General features: G+C 38.7%; 1 protein-coding gene across 1 annotated transcript in view; it reads left to right on the top strand.

Annotated features, from left to right (window-relative positions):
* cd276 (CD276 molecule) overlaps positions 1 to 21,500 on the top strand; it is a 163,972-nt gene that overhangs the window by 82,173 nt on the left and 60,299 nt on the right. Inside the window, exon 5 of the mRNA XM_038289826.1 lies at positions 18,495 to 18,632. Coding sequence (XP_038145754.1) covers positions 18,495 to 18,632 — 138 coding nt within the window. The remainder of the gene's footprint in view (positions 1 to 18,494; positions 18,633 to 21,500) is intronic.

A 21,500-nucleotide genomic window follows, 5' to 3' on the forward strand; every position in this document is an offset into this window, starting at 1 on the left:
ATAAAACACCAAGTGCTGCTCAACATAATTTTACGTCAGGAGTGTCATCAGGCTTGTTTATATATATATTTAGATATGGACATCTTTTATGATTTTTATTTGTTATTACTTTTTGTCAATTTCAATGTATTTCACTGGCAGGCAATCATACAGACTTTTATTACTCATTTTGTAGGGTGAAATGTTAGAAAAGGCTGGATTAAGGGATATTACTCAAACAGAGACCAATAGTCAGCAACAGTCAATATGAAAACAATTTATCATAAACCAATGTGTTACATTACTTTTAAAAAGAAGCAGAGTGTTTTTATCAGCCTGCTTTTTCTTTTAGACATTTTCAATCGTTAGCCAGCATCAGTTTCCAATATCAATATCTGATCAGGACAACCCTAGACTCAGGTGGGAGTCTCAACAATCGCTTGGCTTAAAGACTACCTGACAAACAGTGCACAGTTTTTGATACTGAAGGGTCAGCTATCTAATCAAGTAGTCAGCAGCACAGAACCAACAGAGGGGACGCTACTCCCACCATTCCTTTATACTCTGTACTCCTCCGACTTCCAGTAAAAGACAGATTCCTGTTATTTGCAGCAATACTTGAATAACTGCAATTGACTGGTATATCAGAGATGGACCAAAAGCCGTGTACAGGGAGCTGCTTTGTGGCAGAGTGGGGACACAGTCATCTGAACCTGAATGTGAGTAAAACAAGGGAGATGGTTATACATTTCAGAAGAAAAAGGAACAGTTTTAATGATTTTACTGTGATGGGAGAAAATGTGGAGGTGGTAGAGGGCTATGAATACCACAGTGTTCACTTTGACAACAGACTGACTGGGTCAGGGGCGGATTTAGGAAATTTGGGGCCTTAGACAAAGACAGGCAGGAGGCCCTCTGAATTGAAAAGACAACTCATAAAACAGACCCATTATACAGATACAGAAATTTTAATAGAATAGACATCCATTATTTGTTCAACATTTTGTCCCTCACTTCTTGTCCCTTCTCTTGTTGTTTTCCTCTCTATTCTTTGTACTCAGCTGACTTTTCATGCTGTCTCAAAATGAATTAAAGATTTTTTCCAAGCACTAAGCTCACTTAGGTGATTGCTCCTTCCTGTGTTTCTAAAAAAGGCGACGGCAAAAGTAAATAACCCAGTCCTTCTTTTTACTGTAGACAAGTCATGATCTTCTTATTTGTTCTCCATTTTTCATTTGGATGAAATAATAGCTGCATGAATCATGACAGCAGACAAGAGAGAGGAGAGCAGGAGGCGGGGTTACCAATCTACTTGCTCTGGAGAGCAGAGTTCTCTGCTTTTAGATGTTGTTGCCAAAGTCCCCACTTGCAGAAAAAAGTAGCTAGATTTGGTGCTAGGTGCTTTTAAAAAAAATAAGCGTTAGAGTGTCTGCAATACATGTCAAGATGTATTGAGTAGCTCTAATTTATCATAGCTTTACTCAAGTAATAGAAGAAATTGTCATTCACAAAAATGCTAATGGCTGATTAAATAGCCCTACTGTATGTGGATTTAGAGTTAAAACATACTTAAAATGAAATGATTAGGGAAAGACAAACATAAGATTATTTTAAATACGTGAGTACCAAAAGGTAAAATAATACCACAGTTAAACAATAAATATGAAAAATATTTTCATGAATTGAAAATGTGTTTTATTTTGTAGATTCAGTTAAAATGTGTTTAATTGTGATTCTTTAAATCCATATCTTGTTATCAACTCGTTTAAAAATGTAGATATTTTTCGTTGTAGTAGTTTCATAACCGTTTCGGAAAACGAATGGATGGATAGTTTGATATAGTTACTTGTAATCAGAAAAAAAATATACAATACATCCAATTTTCTAGTCAGTTTATTGTTTTGCTTTGTGCAATGTTACATTTTAATGAAACACAGGTAAATATTTTGAAAAGAAAAACACTTTGTTATATGCAGAAGTAGCATGTAGTATGTGGTTTCATCCAAAGTTTCAAAGAGGTTTTCATGGTGTTTTGCAGGGTTTAGTTTCAAGAAAAATTAAGCGAGGATTTAAAATTCTGCTTTTTTCCCCCCTGTTTGTCCACCTATGAATCAGAAATAATGAGATTTACAATAGTGCTTCAAATTGAAAAAATATTATTTAATGGCTGTGTCTAACAAATTTTTGTTTTTACATTTCCAGTTAATGACTTGGGAGGTACACTTGAGTTAATCAGATATGTCATTTCAGGTGGAAATTTCTTCTCTCTGGGCTTAAGGGTTTAAGGAAGATTAAGTCCTTCAGTGTCTTCTGTAAGTCTGTCATGAAGACTATGATCGCTTCTGCCATTATGTGCTAGAGTAACAGCATTAGAGCAAATTATTAAAAAACACAACAAACAAAAGAGACGGCCAGTTCTTTATTTGAAAAAATTAATTTGTTTTCTCGTTATCCATTTTGTTCATATCTAATTTAGTGTAAAAAATAATAGATAAAATGAACTGCTCTCCATTTTTCTACTTTATTTGATTAAACTAATTACGAAAAAGTTGTTTCCCACTTTCGTCATTGTCGGATTCAATTTAAATACACCATTGAATGAATGACATGACATGGATGACATGGATTCAGGTCGGTGCTGCATTTTGCTTTCACAAATTTGTTTCCAATGTGATGCATCATAATAGGTTTTAAAAAGTTTTCAAACTCACAGTGTAGGAAACAGAAAGTTTTCCATCACACTCTTATACTATAAGATCTCCGTTTGTGTTTTCCTTCATTCTACTTTAGGCCTGTAAGCTTTAAGATGTCAGATGATTCTCATGTCACTCCACTGTCTGTCTGCTGCCACAAAAAATATGTTCTACATGACCTATAGAGAGTTAAGAATGTGTTACAGAATGCTACAAGAATGTGTCCTACAACAGAAAGTTAATCTCTGAATTGGTTGTGACAAACTTTAGGGTTTTAGGCTGTCTTAAAAAAGGATCAGTTGTAATACATCACCTTAAACCAGCAATTAATAATCAAAAACCTCTGGAATTTGCTAAATTAAGACTATTGTGCAAAGAATAGATCAAAGTGTGTCAATAACAATGTGTGACTTTGTATTGATAATAAAAAAAAAAAGGTTGATGACCATTGATATTACTTTTTTTTTGATGATCTTAAACATTTAGGCATGACTACAAAGTACTTGTCCCATGACATGTTTTTTCTCTTCCTTAAAGGAAAAGTCCGGTCAGCAAGGAATAACCAATGGTTCATTATTTATACCTAAAACTAATACGTTCACAGTGATTTAATGAATTTAGACTTAATCAGTAAAAAAAAAAAAAGTTTTTTTTCCCGTCGCAATCTCTGAGTCTAGGAGCAGCCATTGTTGCCCAAAAATAGTAACACCTCACTTCTGACGTCTTCCGGCAGTGACGTCATGGTGCGGTAAGCCTAGCGCCATTCTCCCCACTTTACAAGCAAAATCAACAAGAACTACTAGACACATCTGCAATCAACAACAATTATTGAAGATTTCCAGAGGACTTCACCATTGAAATTCACCAGAGCTATAGTTAAACTGACAATGCCCACGTGCATGGCAGTTGGATGTTGGAATACATCGGGTAAAAGTGAAAACAATATTTATTTCACCTTTCAGATTCATGATCCTCCACAGATGGGTTTGGCATTTGATTGCCAAATTAACGAGGGTGGATTTGCCATCGAACCTCTGGCTAGAGAAAAAACATGTCATTAATCCGTTACTCTCTGCTTCGCATAGTGCACTGGTCATTGTGATCATGGATAATGACACACACCAGATACAGCACTTGATCAACAGCCGATACCGCACCGTGACGTCACAAACCTGTAGGTGGCAGTAGTGTTCTTTGACAAACATGGATGCCTCCAGTAAAGCACATTAAAATTTAGTTACTCTTAATTAAAAGACTTACCATTTATTGTAAAGTATGCAATCATTTCATACTTAAAGTACTTTCAGAAGTTTGTAGTCTGAATGTGACCGGACTTTTAATTTGAACACATTCCAGGAGTCCATATATTAGGTGTCAATGCTGCATGTCTTGCAGGTCTCAGGAATTATATTGAAAAAAACATTGTGGAGAATAAAAACATAATGAAAGCCAAGTAATGCACAGATAGTTTAGGGAGGAAGTTGTGGAGAAGTTTATAGCAATTATGTTACAAAACAGAATTACATGCATGAAAGTTCTCACAGAGTGCTGTTAAATAAAATATTTTTAACTAAAAGGAGTATGCATCAACTATAAACATAGATGAACAGTCTAAAACCAAAACTGAAAGGCCAGGCAATGAGAGCATTATTTAGGGAAGTAGCTGAGAGTCCCATAGTAACTATTGACAATCTGTAAAGATCCACAGCTTAGGTCAGAAACTGTTGATGAGACTACTAGCCATTACAAATATGTCCTCTGCTGAAGAGTAGCAAGAGACTTTCAAGCAAAGCCACTGGAAAGTCTATTAAAGTTTGACACAAGCATTGTAAAAAAAAAAAAAAAGAAAAAGAAAAGAAAGAAAAGTAAACTTCTGGAAAAAGGTGTTTTGGTTTAACGTGATCAAATTTCAACTACAAGATTCTGTGCAAAATGCTATATGCCACAAATCTAAGAAATAAATATGAATCATATATGATCTTTGCATCAAACTTGCAGTATTTTCTGTTTAAGCCATTCAAAGCACTGCAACAGAAATTTTTAGATATTGCATTAAACTTTTCATTTCATGTTTGTGTGCAGTCCAGCTTCTTAAATCTGTTTAAAGAAACCACTCTTATTCAGTGTTTTTTAACTGTGGGAGGAAAACTAACCAACCCTTGTTTTGGGAGAAACGTTCAAACTCTCCACAAACCTATAAAAGGTTACATTTAAACCAGAGTCCATCTTGAAATAAAATGACAGTGCTCACCTCACCACCTCTTAATTTTCTTGCAGCCACATTGTCTTGTTTTGTATGCACACCCTGCAGTCACCTTCTTCTTAATGTCTGGGTTGACTTGCCGATTGGAAGTCTAAGTCAAGTTAATTCGATCTCCACATCTCCATTTAGACATCTCTCAATGCCGCACCGTCCTTCACCTGTTGACCAGCCAGATTAACTATTGTCTCTCTTTATGGCTCCGGCAGCCTTCCTACAGCAACTCATCATTCTACATTTTTATCTCTCACTAAAATCAAACTACGTTTGGACTGTGATCCAGCTGTCAACTGCAGAGTAATATCTTTTTTAATGAGTCACATGTCAGCATTCAGTAATTTTCCTACCAATTTTCTTGCACAAACACAGTTCTACTTCTGTTTTCCATTCACTGGGGTCATTCGGTCATTCACCCCCTTATCACCCCCTTATCCCGTCCCTTCAACCTTCATGGAATCACTAACTCATCCTCCTTACTCCCTTGTGTACCCTCCATCACTTGCCCCACCACCAGCAGATGGCTTTTATAGTTCTCCTGCTGAGAAAAAAGAAGGCTGTTAAGAACTTTATTCCTATAAATGCAGAGCCATTACTCTGTTTTAATGTGCAAGTCTGCACATCACACACTTGTGTTTGCCTCAAGCCCAAAGCTTCAAGGGAAGGGCAATAATGTCAAACAAATTGTGTAAGCAAAAGGGGGGTGGGTTGTCCTAGAGATGAGCGCATTACCTCTCTGCATGTCAATAAGACACTGAGGTAGCATTTCGCTGAAAAGCTATTTACTGAAATGCAAAAAAGAGTGAAGGCTTGAAGCAAAGATGCTGACGGGGCGGAAACCTGTCGTCATCAATCTTAGTTTGCCAAGTTTTCCCCTCTACAAGTCACTTCCATGTCCTCTTTGCGCAAGGAGAGGTGTTCCAGACATTACGTAACAGCTGGTGTGCATGGTCACAAGGTTTTCACACTGCATCTGAATGGGGAGGATTCCTGGGATTTGATGGACAGCTCTGAGGTTTACAATAAAACACATGAATGGAACTGAAGGCAAAAGAAATTCACACTCATTTACTTTTTAAGTGTAATAATAAGGTTATGACTTTAATTTAGCAATTCCATCTTCTCTGAAACTAAGCCCATTATCTACATAATTTAGGAATGTTTATAAAAATTAAAAGCCACGTTTTATGTATTTTGTTTGTCTAATTTTTATATTTTTTTCCTCTTTTATAAATATGTCTAAGAAAAAGCCTTTATCTACCATGTAACTGAAGACAAATGTTCAGTTTACAGATTAACAGCACTGATCAGGGGCGTTGCTAGGCACAAAGCTTTACTGGGGCACTGGCCCCCCTACCGCATATGCCCCTCCTTCCATACACAAATACAGAAAAGCACACTGCCCCACCCTGATAAATTCCAACCAAAATTACCAGTTGAGATATTAATGAGTGTAAGAGCATATTTGTTTTAACAAACATGAACATTTTCAACATTGCAGCTATAAAAAATAAGACATTACCAACTTTAAAAATAAAAAGTTTCCTTATACACATTCTGAAGTAATCATTAATTCCTTGGTTTCAGAGTTTTAGTTCAGGGGAAATTTTAACTCAACCCGAACTAAGTTTTTCTTTTATTTTTTGAGCATTAAAGTGTACCTCCTATTTTTCATTTTTGCAAAGCGGTCAATCACTAGACTGTGACTCAGCTTAGAAAGTTCTTCCTTTTCAACTGATAAAATAGCAAGATGATGGAGCCTGTCTTGTCCCATTGTGCACCTCGGCCAAGTGTGGAGCCTTCTCAACACACTGAATGACCTTTCACAACTCCAGCTGTTGATTGTGATAGTGAGGGAGCTCTGGATGACCTGCGTTAATGTTGGGAAAATGGTATTATCAAGCAAGTTGAAAACACACTGCATATCCTTGATGACAAGGCTTTCTTTTTCAATCATAAAAAGCTTTCAAACCATTTTGAATTAAATAAAAGTTTTTTTTAACTCCAAATTTGTCCTGGGGATAGTGGGACAACTTCACTTGTTTAGGACCACCATGCTTTCCCCCTAAGTCACTAATGTCCCCTTCTTGTTTGTGGAAGCTGATTGTTGCATCCTCATAACCTTCATGTCCTGTCTCTCCTGTCTCTTGCCTGTCAGTCTCGCCTCCTCCTCCCTTTCCTACTCCAGCACCTTCATTCTCATTCTCTACAGCAAACATTAAAAAAACCTAAATTTATAATTATGTAAATATCATATTGCTTGTAACGTTCCTAATGTAACTAGTTTGCTTAAATCACTAATTCATTACGGGACCTTACATCCCTCTCTCTCATCTTGTTTTACTGCTTCCCTGTCTCTGCTTCGTGTGAGGAATTTCCTGATATCCATCTACAAACCAATGCAGTAATTTTCAGTTAGTAGCCTATAAATCATGTGGTTTCACTGGGAAAATAATAAAATTGACAGGTAAGAAACGTTACCAGAACAACATTTCTTACCTGTCAATTTAAGAAAAAAAATGCGTTGCAGCCGCACAGTGTCCCATCCAACTCAGTTGAGAGCAGCGCGTTAATTTACCTGCAGTTCATGCAGTGACATGCGCTGACGTGGGGGCGCTAATACATCCTCAATTTGGAGTTAACAACACACTTGCTATGCATTTCAGTAGAAATATACGTCTCCTCCCGTTGGAATTATCTAAATTGATACATTAAAAAAATGTATCACTGTTGCAAATATTCATGAGATTTATACTGGGGCACAGCTAATTTATACTGGAGCATGTGCCCCAGTAAATGGGGTCTGGCGACACCGATGGCACTGATCTTCCAATTGCTCTATGCTTCAGAAGCACAAACCGTTGATGGGGTCCTTGTTCTTGTCAGCTTCTGGACCAGCTCACAGCATGGCTTCCTTTTCTGTGATCAACTTGTTTCTATTTTGGGTTCACCTTCTCTTTTCTTCAGTTGTAACACAAGGAAGGATAAAGCCTAGTTGTTCACCCCGGCAGTGAAAGAAAAACCTAATTGACTCTTCTTTCCTTCTTCTTCATCTTTTGAGCCTGTCTGCAATGAGCCCTTAGGCCTTTCTTAGCCTGGAGCCATCCTTCTGTCAGGGGACATTATTCTCCTTTGGTCCAGGCTTAAGAGGCAGAGTTTCTTGTAGACAGGTAAAACTGAGGTGACAGAGAGAAAACAGCTTTGATCTCTCCCATCTTCACATCGCACAACCAAGATGACAGGAAAAGGAGCCTTAGAAACACTTTATTCCACCAAAGGTGCTCAAGAGAAAACACTCAGGCTTGTAAAAATGCCTGCAAATCTGGGCTCTTACATTTGCTGAAGCCCGAACAATATCAAAACTGGGCTCTTTTGTGTCCCTATAGTGTCTTCCAGGGACTAAAGAAGCTTCATTTTTGGCTTTGCGCCGCGTTAGAGACTGCATCCGGAGGTTTTGTTTTATCATTCTCTTGCTTGCCCCTGTTAAATGTCTATTTTTACCATCCTGTTCTTTTGTGGCCTCCTATAGAACAAAAAAAAACTGCCCTGACGTAATCATCAAGGACATGCTCCAGGTGGTTCATACAACACATAAAAAGGGCTCAAGATACTGACTTGTAATAACCATTCAATCTTTTTGTTGTTCTTTGAAATAAATTGACAGTCCTCGATAAAAAGCTCCAAGGAATGGGTACACATATTTTATGTCCATCAGAAGAATAAAATAACAGAGCCACACCAATTATGTATTTTCAGAAAGTGCAGTTTCCTGCCTCCTTCACAGACACAGTTCTTGTAAAACCAAAGTGCATTGTAAAATTCACAGCCTTTGAAATCCAAGAAATCTGGCTTGTTCAAATAGATTTTCTATAGCAATCCAGGGCTTTTTTTTTCCTTTAGCAAATCCCCAGGGTAAGTTAACTTTATCTTTAGAAATGTTTATTTTTTATGTCTTAATTAAAGCAACAATAGTGTAAAAAACCTATGTCCTTATGAATATTACAGATATTATATTAAATAAATGAACATCATTCACTAATTGGGTGCAACAATATGTCCAGCTGCATAGTAATGATTTAGTCCCTGTTTGGTAATACATGAGATGTGTGGGAAATCAACACAGTGCTAATTTTATCTTCATTGCCATTTCAGTACATTCTGTACAAACATACTTGTGCCTCATCCTCAACATTTATCTGCCTCATTTTTGCTGTGAAGCATTTTCCTAGGATCAGAAGGATTCCTGCTGCTCCTGCCTTCACTGTGCATCATATCACAACGCCATTTTATGTTGGAACATTACGGTCAATCTTAAAGTCTTAAAAACGGGTTAAGATTTTAAAATTTAAGAATTGTCTGCAATGAGCTTTAGTTTGAGATCTAGAAATTTAAAAGAAGGAGTCAAAACCTCAAAAGTCTCGCTTCTGAGCCTATGGTTAAACCATTTTTTTCTTTGTGGAATGGCATAATATCCTCCTAAATGAAGGTCTGTGTTTATGCAGCTGTAGGCACTATACAGACACCTTTTAATCAAAACAAATATTAACCACCTTTCAGTTTGAGCAAGGTTTAACAAAAGTATGTTTAGCAAAGGAAAACTGTGGAGAGGTTTGCTCCGGAATTCACATTTTAAGTTAGAGGACCAAGTATTCATTTGCTAATCAAAATATCGGGCACACTAATAGATGAAATAATGATAAGTTAACGAATGTTGTTCTCTTAGAATGTCAGTCATATTATCATGCCTAATTTGGCACATAATGTAATTCACATTGAAACAACTTCTGCGGGTTTAACTTTTTCTCATCTTTATGTATTTTGTACTGACATCTTAAAAAATAGGCAGTCATCGCAAATCTGAAACTTAGGGTCAGATAGTCTTTACATGCATACAAATGCTATTAAATCCAACCATTTTATGGCTACATTTCTATGACATGACTAATTATTTCAAATGAATTTAGTATTTAATGTGGTTAATATCTTTCATTATTAAGCCGGGCGTACACTGTGCGATTTTTTTCAGTCGTTGCACGAAAAAAGACATGGCTGAGCAAACGTGGCTACTACGGTCTGTCAATTTTACAGACAGAACTGCATTTCCCTCACCGCATCCCTGCCACGCTGCTGTGTTTATCCCACCTCGTAACCCCCTATACACTACACGACTCATAATCCGACTGAAAGTCGGCCCGATCGAAAGATTCTCGCACGACTGGAAAATTGCCCTGAAAATCGCACAGTGTACGCCGGGCTTAAGAGCTTTCCTTCTCATCTGTTGTTATGCTATCTATAAAACTCATCTACAGTAACTCATCTAAGTTCCAATCAGGCACGCTTCTGCTGTCGTTATTTTACCTGTTAGATTATTTAAACAAAAATTAACTAATACATTTTATATATATACACTCACCAGCCACTTTATTAGGTACCCCATGCTAGTAACGGGTTGGACCCCCTTTTGCCTTCAGAACTGCCTCAATTCTTCGTGGCATAGATTCAACAAGGTGCTGGAAGCATTCCTCAGGGAGTTTGGTCCATATTGACATGATGGCATCACACAGTTGCCGCAGATTTGTCGGCTGCACATCCATGATGCGAATCTCCCGTTCAACCACATCCCAAAGATGCTCTATTGGATTGAGATCTGGTGACTATGGAGGCCATTTGAGTACAGTGAACTCATTTTCATGTTCAAGAAACCAGTCTGAGATGATTCCAGCTTTATGACATGGCGCATTATCCTGCTAAGAGTAGCCATCAGAAGTTGGGTACATTGTGGTCATAAAGGGATGGATATGGCCAGCAACAATATTCAGGTAGGCTGTGGCGTTGCAACGATGCTCAATTGGTACCAAGGGGCCCAAAGAGGGCCAAGAAAATATTCCCCACACCATGACACCACCACCACCAGCCTGAACCGTTGATACAAGGCAGGATGGATCCATGCTTTCATGTTGTAGATGCCAAATTCTGACCCTACCATCCGAATGTCGCAGCAGAAATCGAGACTCATCAGACCAGGCAACGTTTTTCTAATCTTCTATTGTCCAATTTCGATGAGCTTGTGCAAATTGTAGCCTCAGTTTCTTGTTCTTAGCTGAAAGGAGTGGCACCCGGTGTGGTCTTCTGCTGCTGTAGCCCATCTGCCTCAAAGTGCGACGTACTGTGCGTTCAGAGATGCTTTTCTGCCCACCTTGGTCATAATGGGTGGTTATTTGAGTCACTGTTGCCCTTCTATCAGCTCGAACCAGTCTGGCCATTCTCCTCTAACCTCTGGCATCAACAAGGCATTTCCGCCCACAGAACTGCCGCTCACTGGATGTTTTTTCTTTTACGGACCATTCTCTGTAAACCCTAGAGATGGTTGTGTGTGAAAATCCCAGTAGATCAGCAGTTTCTGAAATACTCAGACCAGCCCTTCTGGCTCCAACAATCATGCCACGTTCAAAGTCACTCAAATACCCTTGATTCCCCATAGTGATGCTCGGTTTGAACTGCAGGAGATTGTCTTGACCATGCCTACATGCCTAAATGCACTGAGTTGCCGCCATGTGATTGGCTGCTTAGAAATTAAGTGTTAACGAGCAGTTGGACAGGTGTACCTAATAAAGTGGCCGGTGAGTATATATATATATATATATATATATATATATATATATATATATATATATATATATATATATATATATATATATATATATATTAGTGTTGCACCGATACGGATACCAGTATCGGACGGGGCCCCGATATTGCCCTAAAATGGTGGTATCGGTGAGTACCAACAAATAGGGCACCGATACCATTTTGAGAGCCATAAGTTTATTCAACTATTGTCACCCACTCCTGGTAGGCAATAAAAAATTCTACTGGATTCACTTTGTATTAGATTTTTTCCTGCTTCACAAAGGTAGGCAGCAGCTTTTCACATTATTATGGTATCGGTATTGGCCGATACTGCAAAGCCAGGTATCGGGTATCGGTATCGGGGCCAAAAAATGGCATCGGCGCAACACTAATATATATATATATATATATATATATATATATATATATATATATATATATATATATATATATATATATATATATATATATATATATACACTATATTGCCAAAAGTATTTGCTCACCTGCCTTGACTCACATATGAGCTTAAGTGACATCCCGTTCCTAATCCATAGGGTTCAATATGACGTCGGTCCACCCTTTGCAGCTAGAACAGCTTCAACTCTTCTGGGAAGGCTGTCCACAAGGTTTAGGAGTGTGTTTATGGGAATTTTTGACCATTCTTCCAGAAGCGCATTTGTGAGGTCGCACACTGATGTTGGACGAGAAGGCCTGGCTCTCAGTCTCCGCTCTAATTCATCCCAAAGGTGTTCTATCGGGTTGAGGTCAGGACTCTGTGCAGGCCAGTCAAGTTCATCCACACCAGACTCTGTCATCCATGTCTTTATGGACCTTGCTTTGTGCACTGGTGCACAGTCATGTTGGAAGAGGAAGGGGCCAGCTCCAAACTGTTCCCACAAAGTTGGGAGCATGGAATTGTCCAAAATGTCTTGGTATGCTGAAGCATTCAGAGTTCCTTTCACTGGAACTAAGGGGCCAAGCCCAGCTCCTGAAAAACAACCCCACACCATAATCCCCCCTCCACCAAACTTTACACTTGGCACAATGCAGTCAGACAAGTACCGTTCTCCTGGCAACCGCCAAACCCAGACCCGTCCATCAGATTGCCAGATGGAGAAGCGCGATTCGTCACTCCAGAGAACGCGTCTCCACTGCTCTAGAGTCCAGTGGCGGCGTGCTTTACACCACCGCATCCGACGCTTTGCATTGCACTTGGTGATGTATGGCTTGGATGCAGCTGCTCGCCCATGGAAACCCATTCCATGAAGCTCTCTGCGCACTGTTCTTGAGCTAATCTGAAGGCCACATGAAGTTTGGAGGTCTGTAGTGATTGACTCTGCAGAAAGTTGGCGACCTCTTCGCACTATGCGCGTCAGCATCCGCTGACCCCGCTCCGTCAGTTTACGTGGCCTACCACTTCGTGGCTGAGTTGCTGTCGTTCCCAAACACTTCCATTTTCTTATAATACAGCTGACAGTTGACTGTGGAATATTTAGGAGCGAGGAAATTTCACGACTGGATTTGTTGCACAGGTGGCATCCTATCACAGTTCCACGCTGGAATTCACTGAGCTCCTGAGAGCGACCCATTCTTTCACAAATGTTTGTAAAAACAGTCTGCATGCCTAGGTGCTTGAATTTATACACCTGTGGCCATGGAAGTGATTGGAACACCTGATTCCAATAATTTGGATGGGTGAGCAAATACTTTTGGCAATATAGTGTATTAGGGGTGGAACGGTTCACAAAATCCACGGTTCGGTTCGGTTCGGTTCACGGTTTCGTGGTCACAGTTTTCGGTTTGGTTCGGTATAAGTTGATTGCTAGGAAAATCTATTATGTCTTGTATAGTATAACACGTGTTGCACAATGCTTTTTTTTTTATTAAGTCAACAAATATTTACATGAAAAAATACTCTCAGAGAGGATAGCGAAGGTTAACATGAACAGATAAAGATCAATTACAATAAAAGAAAAACAAAGAAGTAAAACAACTAACAGGATTTATCTCAGCAAACATTTAAAACAAACATAGACAGAGCCATAGAAATAATAAAAACAAAAAGGTGAATGCACTTAAAATAGCAGATGTTTGGAGAAATCAAGTCTCAATTTTTTGGCATATTTGTCATTTTTTATCTTCTTAAGTGAAGAAAAAAAGATTTTAAAGTCATTCACAAACCAATGAAAGGAAGGTTTAGAATTTCTCCATTTAGCACAGTGGATATGATATTTACCAAACAGCAGGAGGACATTAATAGTATAAGAAACAGGCTGGGGAAGATGGTCCATATAAAAAATGACATCATTTAGTTCAAAAGGGGTGTTGCACAATGATTACACACTGTTGCACTTTTATCCACAACTTTCTTTCCGTCGTCATCGTAGGTCACTCTAAATGCAAAGTGGTCCCATACAGCAGACCTATAAAGTGCTGCTGGCGCATCTTCCAACTCCTATTCTTTCCCACTCGCCATACACACACAATTCTCCATAACAACTGATTTTTTTCTGCTACACCCGGCTACACTGCTTCGCTTCTTCTTCTTCTTGTTTACTACTGGTGGTTGGCCTTGGTCACAGCACCGCCACCTTCTGCTCTGGAGTGGAAAAGCTTCGCCTATGAGAAAAAGGAGCAGCGCATGAACCGAACACAACACACGCGAATCGAACAGAGACAGTCGAACCGAACGGTTCGGACGGTTTTCATAAATCGTTCCATCCCGGTATATATATATACGGTATATATATATATATATATATATACGGTGTATATATATGGTGTATATATATATATATATATATATATATATATATATATATATATATATATATATACACAAGATTTACCTACTCTTTGTGTCTACCCATCTTGTACTTCAGCCACTAGTGACTATATTTTATTAATTTAGTAGGAGCATCTGTTTTATTAGTTATGCTCAAACATGCTAAGTGCATGTTTGAGCATAACAACAAAATGTGTGCAAAACGAGTAAATTGTTGCCTTTTACCACATTAGTGGTGTTAAAATTATTGTACTTTCATTAAGGTGGAATTCTTTTTATAGGTGCTTTGAAACAATGCTGCATATTTATCAATAAATGGGAAAAAAAAGTTAAGTTAGTTTTCTCTGGAGCAGCTCTCTTGTCTGCAGTCTCTGGATAAAGTCACGTTAGAGCCCAAAGGACTCCATTCTTCTCCTGGCACAGAGGGAATAGGAAAAAGGGTAGAAAAAGGATAGGTAAACAGAGCCATTAGAGACAAATCTATTTCTGAAGAAAACAAAATCACATCATCAAACAAGAGAAAAAGAAAAATATGACCCTGCAGCCCTTCGGGCCTAGGCATTGCAATGATAGCGGACTATGGCATTTGTCTTTATCAGTCTGCCTTGAGGGAGGGGGAGGGTGGTGGGAAGGTGTAAGAGAAGAGAAAAGGAGAAAGACTGTGGAAAGAAAAAGCTCTGCACCTTCTTTACTCATCACAAAATTGCAGACCCATCTGTTACTTCACTTTCTTCATGGAACATGAAAGCACGAGCATGATTATTCCTCTTCCATACATGTTTTGTGGCTTTGCCGCTTGTGGGCTCTTAGATGGTCATTCTTTAAATATAGCATTGTGAAGCACTCACTGGACGAGAGCCTCATCAGTCATGGCTCGCCGGGGGAAGCTTGCACAGTTTCATCAAAATGACAGGATTGACTTTCCAGATTTTCTCTTCTCTCTTTGACATTTGGTTGTTTATTCTGCTTTGTAACACTAACAACAAAGATTGCTTTAAAGCGTCATGCATTCATGTACAGTATATATTTAGATATATCTGTTGAAAATACTCCCCTTAAAATAACCACCTGCATGCCAGGTTGATAAAAAGACAGATGGAGTCATGCTTTCATTTTTATGCCATATTTGGACACTTCCATTTGAATCTTGCAGGTGGAATTAAGAATCTTTGGATCAGGTAGCTATTTCTGATCTTTCCCCTGTTTTCTGTTCTTAGCTAACAAAGCTGTTTGTTTTTGCACCCCTTCGTTCTGGTTAACTGATTAGTTATTTAGGTATAACTAACCAGTGGAACAAATAATCATGAATGAATAAAATACTTTGTGAAATAAATGTAGTGTTGAGAATGCAATTTTAAATCTCTATCATATCCCACTCATGCATTGACTGGCATCTGCTTTGTTAAATAATATTTTACAGCAGGAAAGTTTTGATCTTTGCTCCTTTAGGCATTACTAATACTGTGTTTCAAATTCTATTGGTAAGAAATTTGCACTTTGAAGCTTATTTCTTCCTGTTGCCGTAGTTGATTGGTGTTTTCTGTGTTCCATTTGTGAGGGCTTCATATTATCATTGTGCTTAAAGCTATTGTGGAGGATTTTCTTGATTTTTTTCATGTCCAAGAGCATGCATATGACCATTTCTCCTTGTGCACGCTCTGTTTAATAGTTGCTGTTCTCATAGCTCAAACAAGCTTACTGTGCCTGAAGGTCCGCCCTAACCCCTAAATCCCTCAATCGCTGCAGAGTGGGGACTTTATAGTGAACTCAGTTAACTTACCGTTAAGACAGATGAAACCTTCCCTGTTGGTCCACTGCACAATGCCTGCGCCATCTTTGGTATTAGTCACTGCTGTCGGTTAGCGGCAGCCTATGGTGACAGCGGGCTGCTGTGACAGCAAATCCCATAATGCCTTGCGAGGAGAGCTCTGCGCAAAGCATTCTGGGATATATCTGCCTCTTCTGAGGCCTTTCTTTTCTTCTCATACACTTCGTAGACACATTTTCACTTACGAACCTCGGCCATTTTCAAAGAGCAGCGGTGAGAAAAGTGAGCTTTAATGACTGTCTGAAACCGTAGCTCACCACAGATATAGGCACGCATGCTCAAAAAGCACGTAAGACAACCTTACCTTAAACATATCACCAGAATGATTGACAATTAGGAGGACCACTTTTTTAGATGATCCACCCAGAAATAAAAGATCGTCCTCTATACCTTTAACCCGAACTCTGGGCTTGCTTAACTCAGTCGAGTTTGCGGATATATGTCACATGTTCTGAAACCAAAAGTCCTGAATATCACAGAGCCAAATAAACTGACTCCTGATAACTGCTCTACTCAAATTATGTTAATCCCACTTTCTGAAACAGGGATATTATGATTTGGCCTATAAATACAGCTATGTTCAAAAGATTCTGAATAACTCTTAGAATGAAATTACAACCTCTTTTGGATAACACAAAGAGGATTTTAAAATGTTTGAAATAACTGTGGTTTCTATTTGTTCTTGCTGTCTGTGTGTTACACGCCCCTCTAGAGTGGGCCACAATATTATGTATGGGGGAAATGCTGCACGGAGTATAAATACTGCAACTTCTGTGTTCGTTTTGTCTCATCTCCACATGGAACGTACAAATAAATATAACCCCACCCTAAGAGTTGGAGTAATTGTAGTTTTTGCAAGTGCATGCCCACCTACCACAGTTGCACAAATAGAACATTTCAGGAAGTTAAAGAATTAACACAGTGAATTTCATAGCTTTTATTTAATGGGTTCTGAGAAACGTCTGGGGCAATCCACAGACTCCCCAAAGTCATTAGGATTCATTGCAGGGAATCAGAAATGTCAGGGCAGTCCATCTAATAGTTTCTGAAAAGAGGACCAAAGGGCTGAACAAATGATGTTGCCTCCCTCAAAAGTATTTGCATTTGTCCTTTTATGCTATATCAGGTGCCTTCGCAGCATAACAAAAATGGACTGTGGGGATCTTTTTCTTATTTATGTGGCAGAGCATTCTGTCCACAATCACAGATGATGAGCAAGATCTGACAAATGCCTTATCATTATGTCTCTCCAACGCTACTCAGTTTTTTAGATTTTTTATTCTTCTGCTCATAGCAGAAAGTAACTGTAAAGTAACATAGCAGAAAGGACTGTATGCATTACATTCAAGCTCACAGCTAGTAAGTGGCTGTGCTGTTTTCTTCCCTTCTTCCTTCTCTTTTCAGTTTATACCCCTGGGAAATTTGGCTTTGTCGGAAATCTTTTTAGTCTTGCTGACCAGCTTTTATTTTTCCTTACCAGTTTGCAATTTGCCATGGTATTCCTACTAACTTGGACAGCTAATTGTCTGCAAAACAGATTATTTTCCATAACTCTGTATTGCTGACAGTTATCACAATGTGGTATGTTTGAAAACACGTGTGTGAAGACAGTTTTTCATGGCTAGATTAAGTTTTTAGGTTTCTCCCTGAAGACATTAACTACATATAAAGCAACTTGACAACCTTTACAAGCATCACAAAATATTCTAAATACTCTTTGTAGAAAATACCCAGGTATTACTTTACAGAACTATCTTGGGGATAAAGTATTAAAAAACGAGAGCATATTAAAGCAGCAACATCAAAACTGTGACATGTGAGCAGTGTGTAGCAGAAGGCAGGGGGTATGGTAGTGCCAACATCATGTAAAATGCCTTGCCAGTGCTTTCTGAGTGAAATGACAACACAGCCTTGTGCCATTGGTAAACTATCTACCATCTGGTCACAGTTTCAGGATTCAAAAGTCCTAATTAGTAGCTCTTTCTCTGTCCACATTAATAAAAGGTATCAACCTATTTGTGTTTTTTTGTTTTTTGCTTCTACATTGTTTTTGAAGGGAACATGAGACAACCTTTTGGTCTACATTGGCATGGAAATGGCAATCTTGACCCAAAGCCATTATTTATATCATGTTGTGTTTAGCTATTTTTGCACCATGGAATATTTATAAAAGCCTTGACTGCCTCTACAAAAAACTCCCTGCCAAATAGCAAACTAATGGTGATAGATGTTGTGGTAGTTCTGCTCTTATTTTAGCTCTGCAGGAGCTAATAGGTTCTAACTTTTTTACCTATTTCTCCCCCTCTGTCTTCTTTGGTTTAGGTCAGAACATTTCATTCCCTCCAGTGGCTCTCTGGGTTACTGTAGGCCTGGCTGTGTGTCTGCTGGGTCTACTCATTGCATTGGCTGCTGTCTGCCGCAGGAAGATCAAGGAAAGCTGTGAGGAGGCCAGGAGAGAAGGTAACAGGGAAAAAGAAGTTATGCTTTAAGTCTTTCTATTTTTGCTATTTATTGTGGAATACACCGTTGGAAGGAGGTATTCAGTCTGAAAAGGTACCCGGAAAACAACTACTTAGGAGTTGCTATGATTTAAAGGAGACCTATCATGATATAATGTATATATATAATGATGTTCTTCCGTTGCAGTCTCTTTTGTTTTTAGAAAGTCTAAATGCTAAAATATCCAGCTGTTTTTTGATACAGAAATGAAAAAGCCCTGAACGCTGAAACAGACAATTTGGAATACTGCAAAAAAGTTCTAAAAATAAGTAAAAAATTCTAAAAATAAGTGTATATACCCTTAATAGCAGGAATACCCTTTAGCAGGAAAATAAGATGATCTACCATTTTTTTTTTAAATCATTTTAAAAGTAAAAAATTCAAATTTTTTTCAGACAAAAATGACTAACCTAGATGTAATGTTTTGCAGTGAAAGGAAATCAAGATAGGCATAACTTTGGAAGTGAAACCTCATTATCTGTGAATGATTTGTGACAGACCGTGGCAAATTCATGAAAAGTCTTTCTGGGGTCATTTTGAGTTAAAAGAGCTTTATTTTAACATCTTTATTGCAATAGCACTTAAAGGAGGAGTCCTGTTTGTTATTTGTTTCCTCATTTTAATTCCTCTTAAAATAAGATGTCTTCATCAAATCCCCCCCTTAATATGTAAAATACAGTTAAGGCTGAAATATAATCACATTGCGTTGTCCACCCAATCTGTGTGTGCCATGTGCAAGCCCATACTACACTTTTATAGTTGGCGCGGATGAAGGTGCAGTACTTGTGAAAACCACAGAGGGGCAGTGATCAAGATAACATGTGGAAAGGCAGCAAAAAAAGAGAAAAAAACAACTGTTGACATCGCACTTCCAACATAGTAGAACACAGTATTGTTTATTTAAAGCTACAGTGTGTAATAATTACAGGGATATACAGTCAGAAAGGTAATATATTATACATAACTATGTTATTTATCATCATCTACGAGCTCAGCCTCTTAACCTTAATATTTGCGTTGCCTTAGAATTCGTTATTTATAATTACATAGGAGCGAGTCTCGCAGCCATGGAGGCAGACATCTTTGCGCTACGGCAGCGCAGAGCCAACCATCTAGCGATTGCGAGATCGCCCATTACAATAACATGCTGCGTGATGATGTGTGTTACTCTCCAGTATACTTATTCAGCAACGTCCCTGACGTTTCACAGGTAATGATTCAGTAATTTTCTGTAAAATAATTTTCTAGATATATACCTCGGTTACTTCTCTCCAGCTCCTTTGGAGATCTTCAAGCCTTTCCTCCTCTGCTCTAGTCACCCCGCTGGCACCTCTCCCTCGCCTGGCCCTGGCTGCACGCCCACCCCGGCCTCTCTGCCCTCTTCCTCGCCTTGTAACCCCTGTGCCACAAACAAGACTTGGACTCTGTAAATGGGGAACATATATTCTTCCAGCGAACACAATCTCGCTGTTAAACTAATGACTACAATTACTTCGTCTGTTTATATCACCATGCAAAGCAGCTCACCAAAACGTCACAACGATGTAGAAAAAATAACGGGTATATTTATTATCTTAAGTCTACATGAAATCTATACCCTACACAGACTAATGAAATACTATCTGTAAAATTATCTATGTAAACAAACCTCATCACTTGAGAAGGTAGGTGATGCGGACGTCGTGGAAGACATTTTGTCCCGTAATGCTCGCCGTACTGTTGGGGGGGAGAAGCGGTGGGGGGGAGATGTTCATGTTGCTGCGGTCTGGAAGTTAGATGTCGCTGAAAATTACACACTGTAGCTTTAATAATTTATGATTATTGAAGTATAATAAGTGTGTTACACAGAAATAAACAAATAAATCAGTTGGATTGGTTGGTTGACTGAAAAGATCTCTGGCTTTCAGCACTTCTACAGTCTTCTGGAAGTTTTTTCCAGATAAGTGAACCATAGGAACTATATGCTGCTCCTTCATGTTTGCTTTTGGTGTCACTATGGCACAGCATGTGAGTGCAAATGCACCGAAAGAATCGCATCTCATCCAATCCCATTTATTAGTAGGCATGTCCTTACAATAAGCAGCTTAATAGCCATCATGCATTTCAAAAGCCTGCACTGAGCCAATGTATGACGCTCTAGAAATTAGTGGTGGGTTTTAGCCCTTTCTCAATATGTAAATGTAGCTGGGTGAGTTTTATAACTTGTACATTTTGCAATAAAACCAAAATAACTATTTTCTCATAATTTGATGGTTTTTTGTCTTATTGTTCCCACCTTACTTATGACACATCACTTTTTGTGTAAACAATATAATGAATATTTATATATATATTCATATATGTATAATATATCGCACAAAACCCAGTTTAAAGCCTGGAACAATCGGCTTTTAGTAGCAGCTGGAACAGCTCACTGATACGTGTCTAACCAGGTCAAACGATTCTGGAAGCGACCCGCGTTAAAATCTCGTCGGTTCTGATTGGCATGCAGTGAAAACATTAGACCCGGTTTAACCAGCTAAATTACGTGATTCCATTGAACGTAACGTATGGAAATCTACACGCAGCAGATCGGGTAAGAGGAATTTGGACAGATAATAGAGTGAAACAATAAAGCACACGTATTACACCCTTGCCTCACATGTTCCTCTCCATTGTTTACGTTTCTGATTTCTGTCACACTGGTGACAGAATCGGCGCTAACCCAGCGTGATGCCCCGGGGGACAGAGGCTACGCAGATTGCCAGCGAGGGCTTAGAGCCAGCTTTTCTTGCTGGTGGTAAGGAAGCCAAATGTCGATTGTAAGCAGTGGGGAAGAGACTCAAGACT

Source organism: Cyprinodon tularosa, unplaced genomic scaffold (assembly GCF_016077235.1).
Source record: "Cyprinodon tularosa strain WSP-4 unplaced genomic scaffold, ASM1607723v1 ctg272, whole genome shotgun sequence".
Classification (NCBI taxonomy): domain Eukaryota; kingdom Metazoa; phylum Chordata; class Actinopteri; order Cyprinodontiformes; family Cyprinodontidae; genus Cyprinodon; species Cyprinodon tularosa.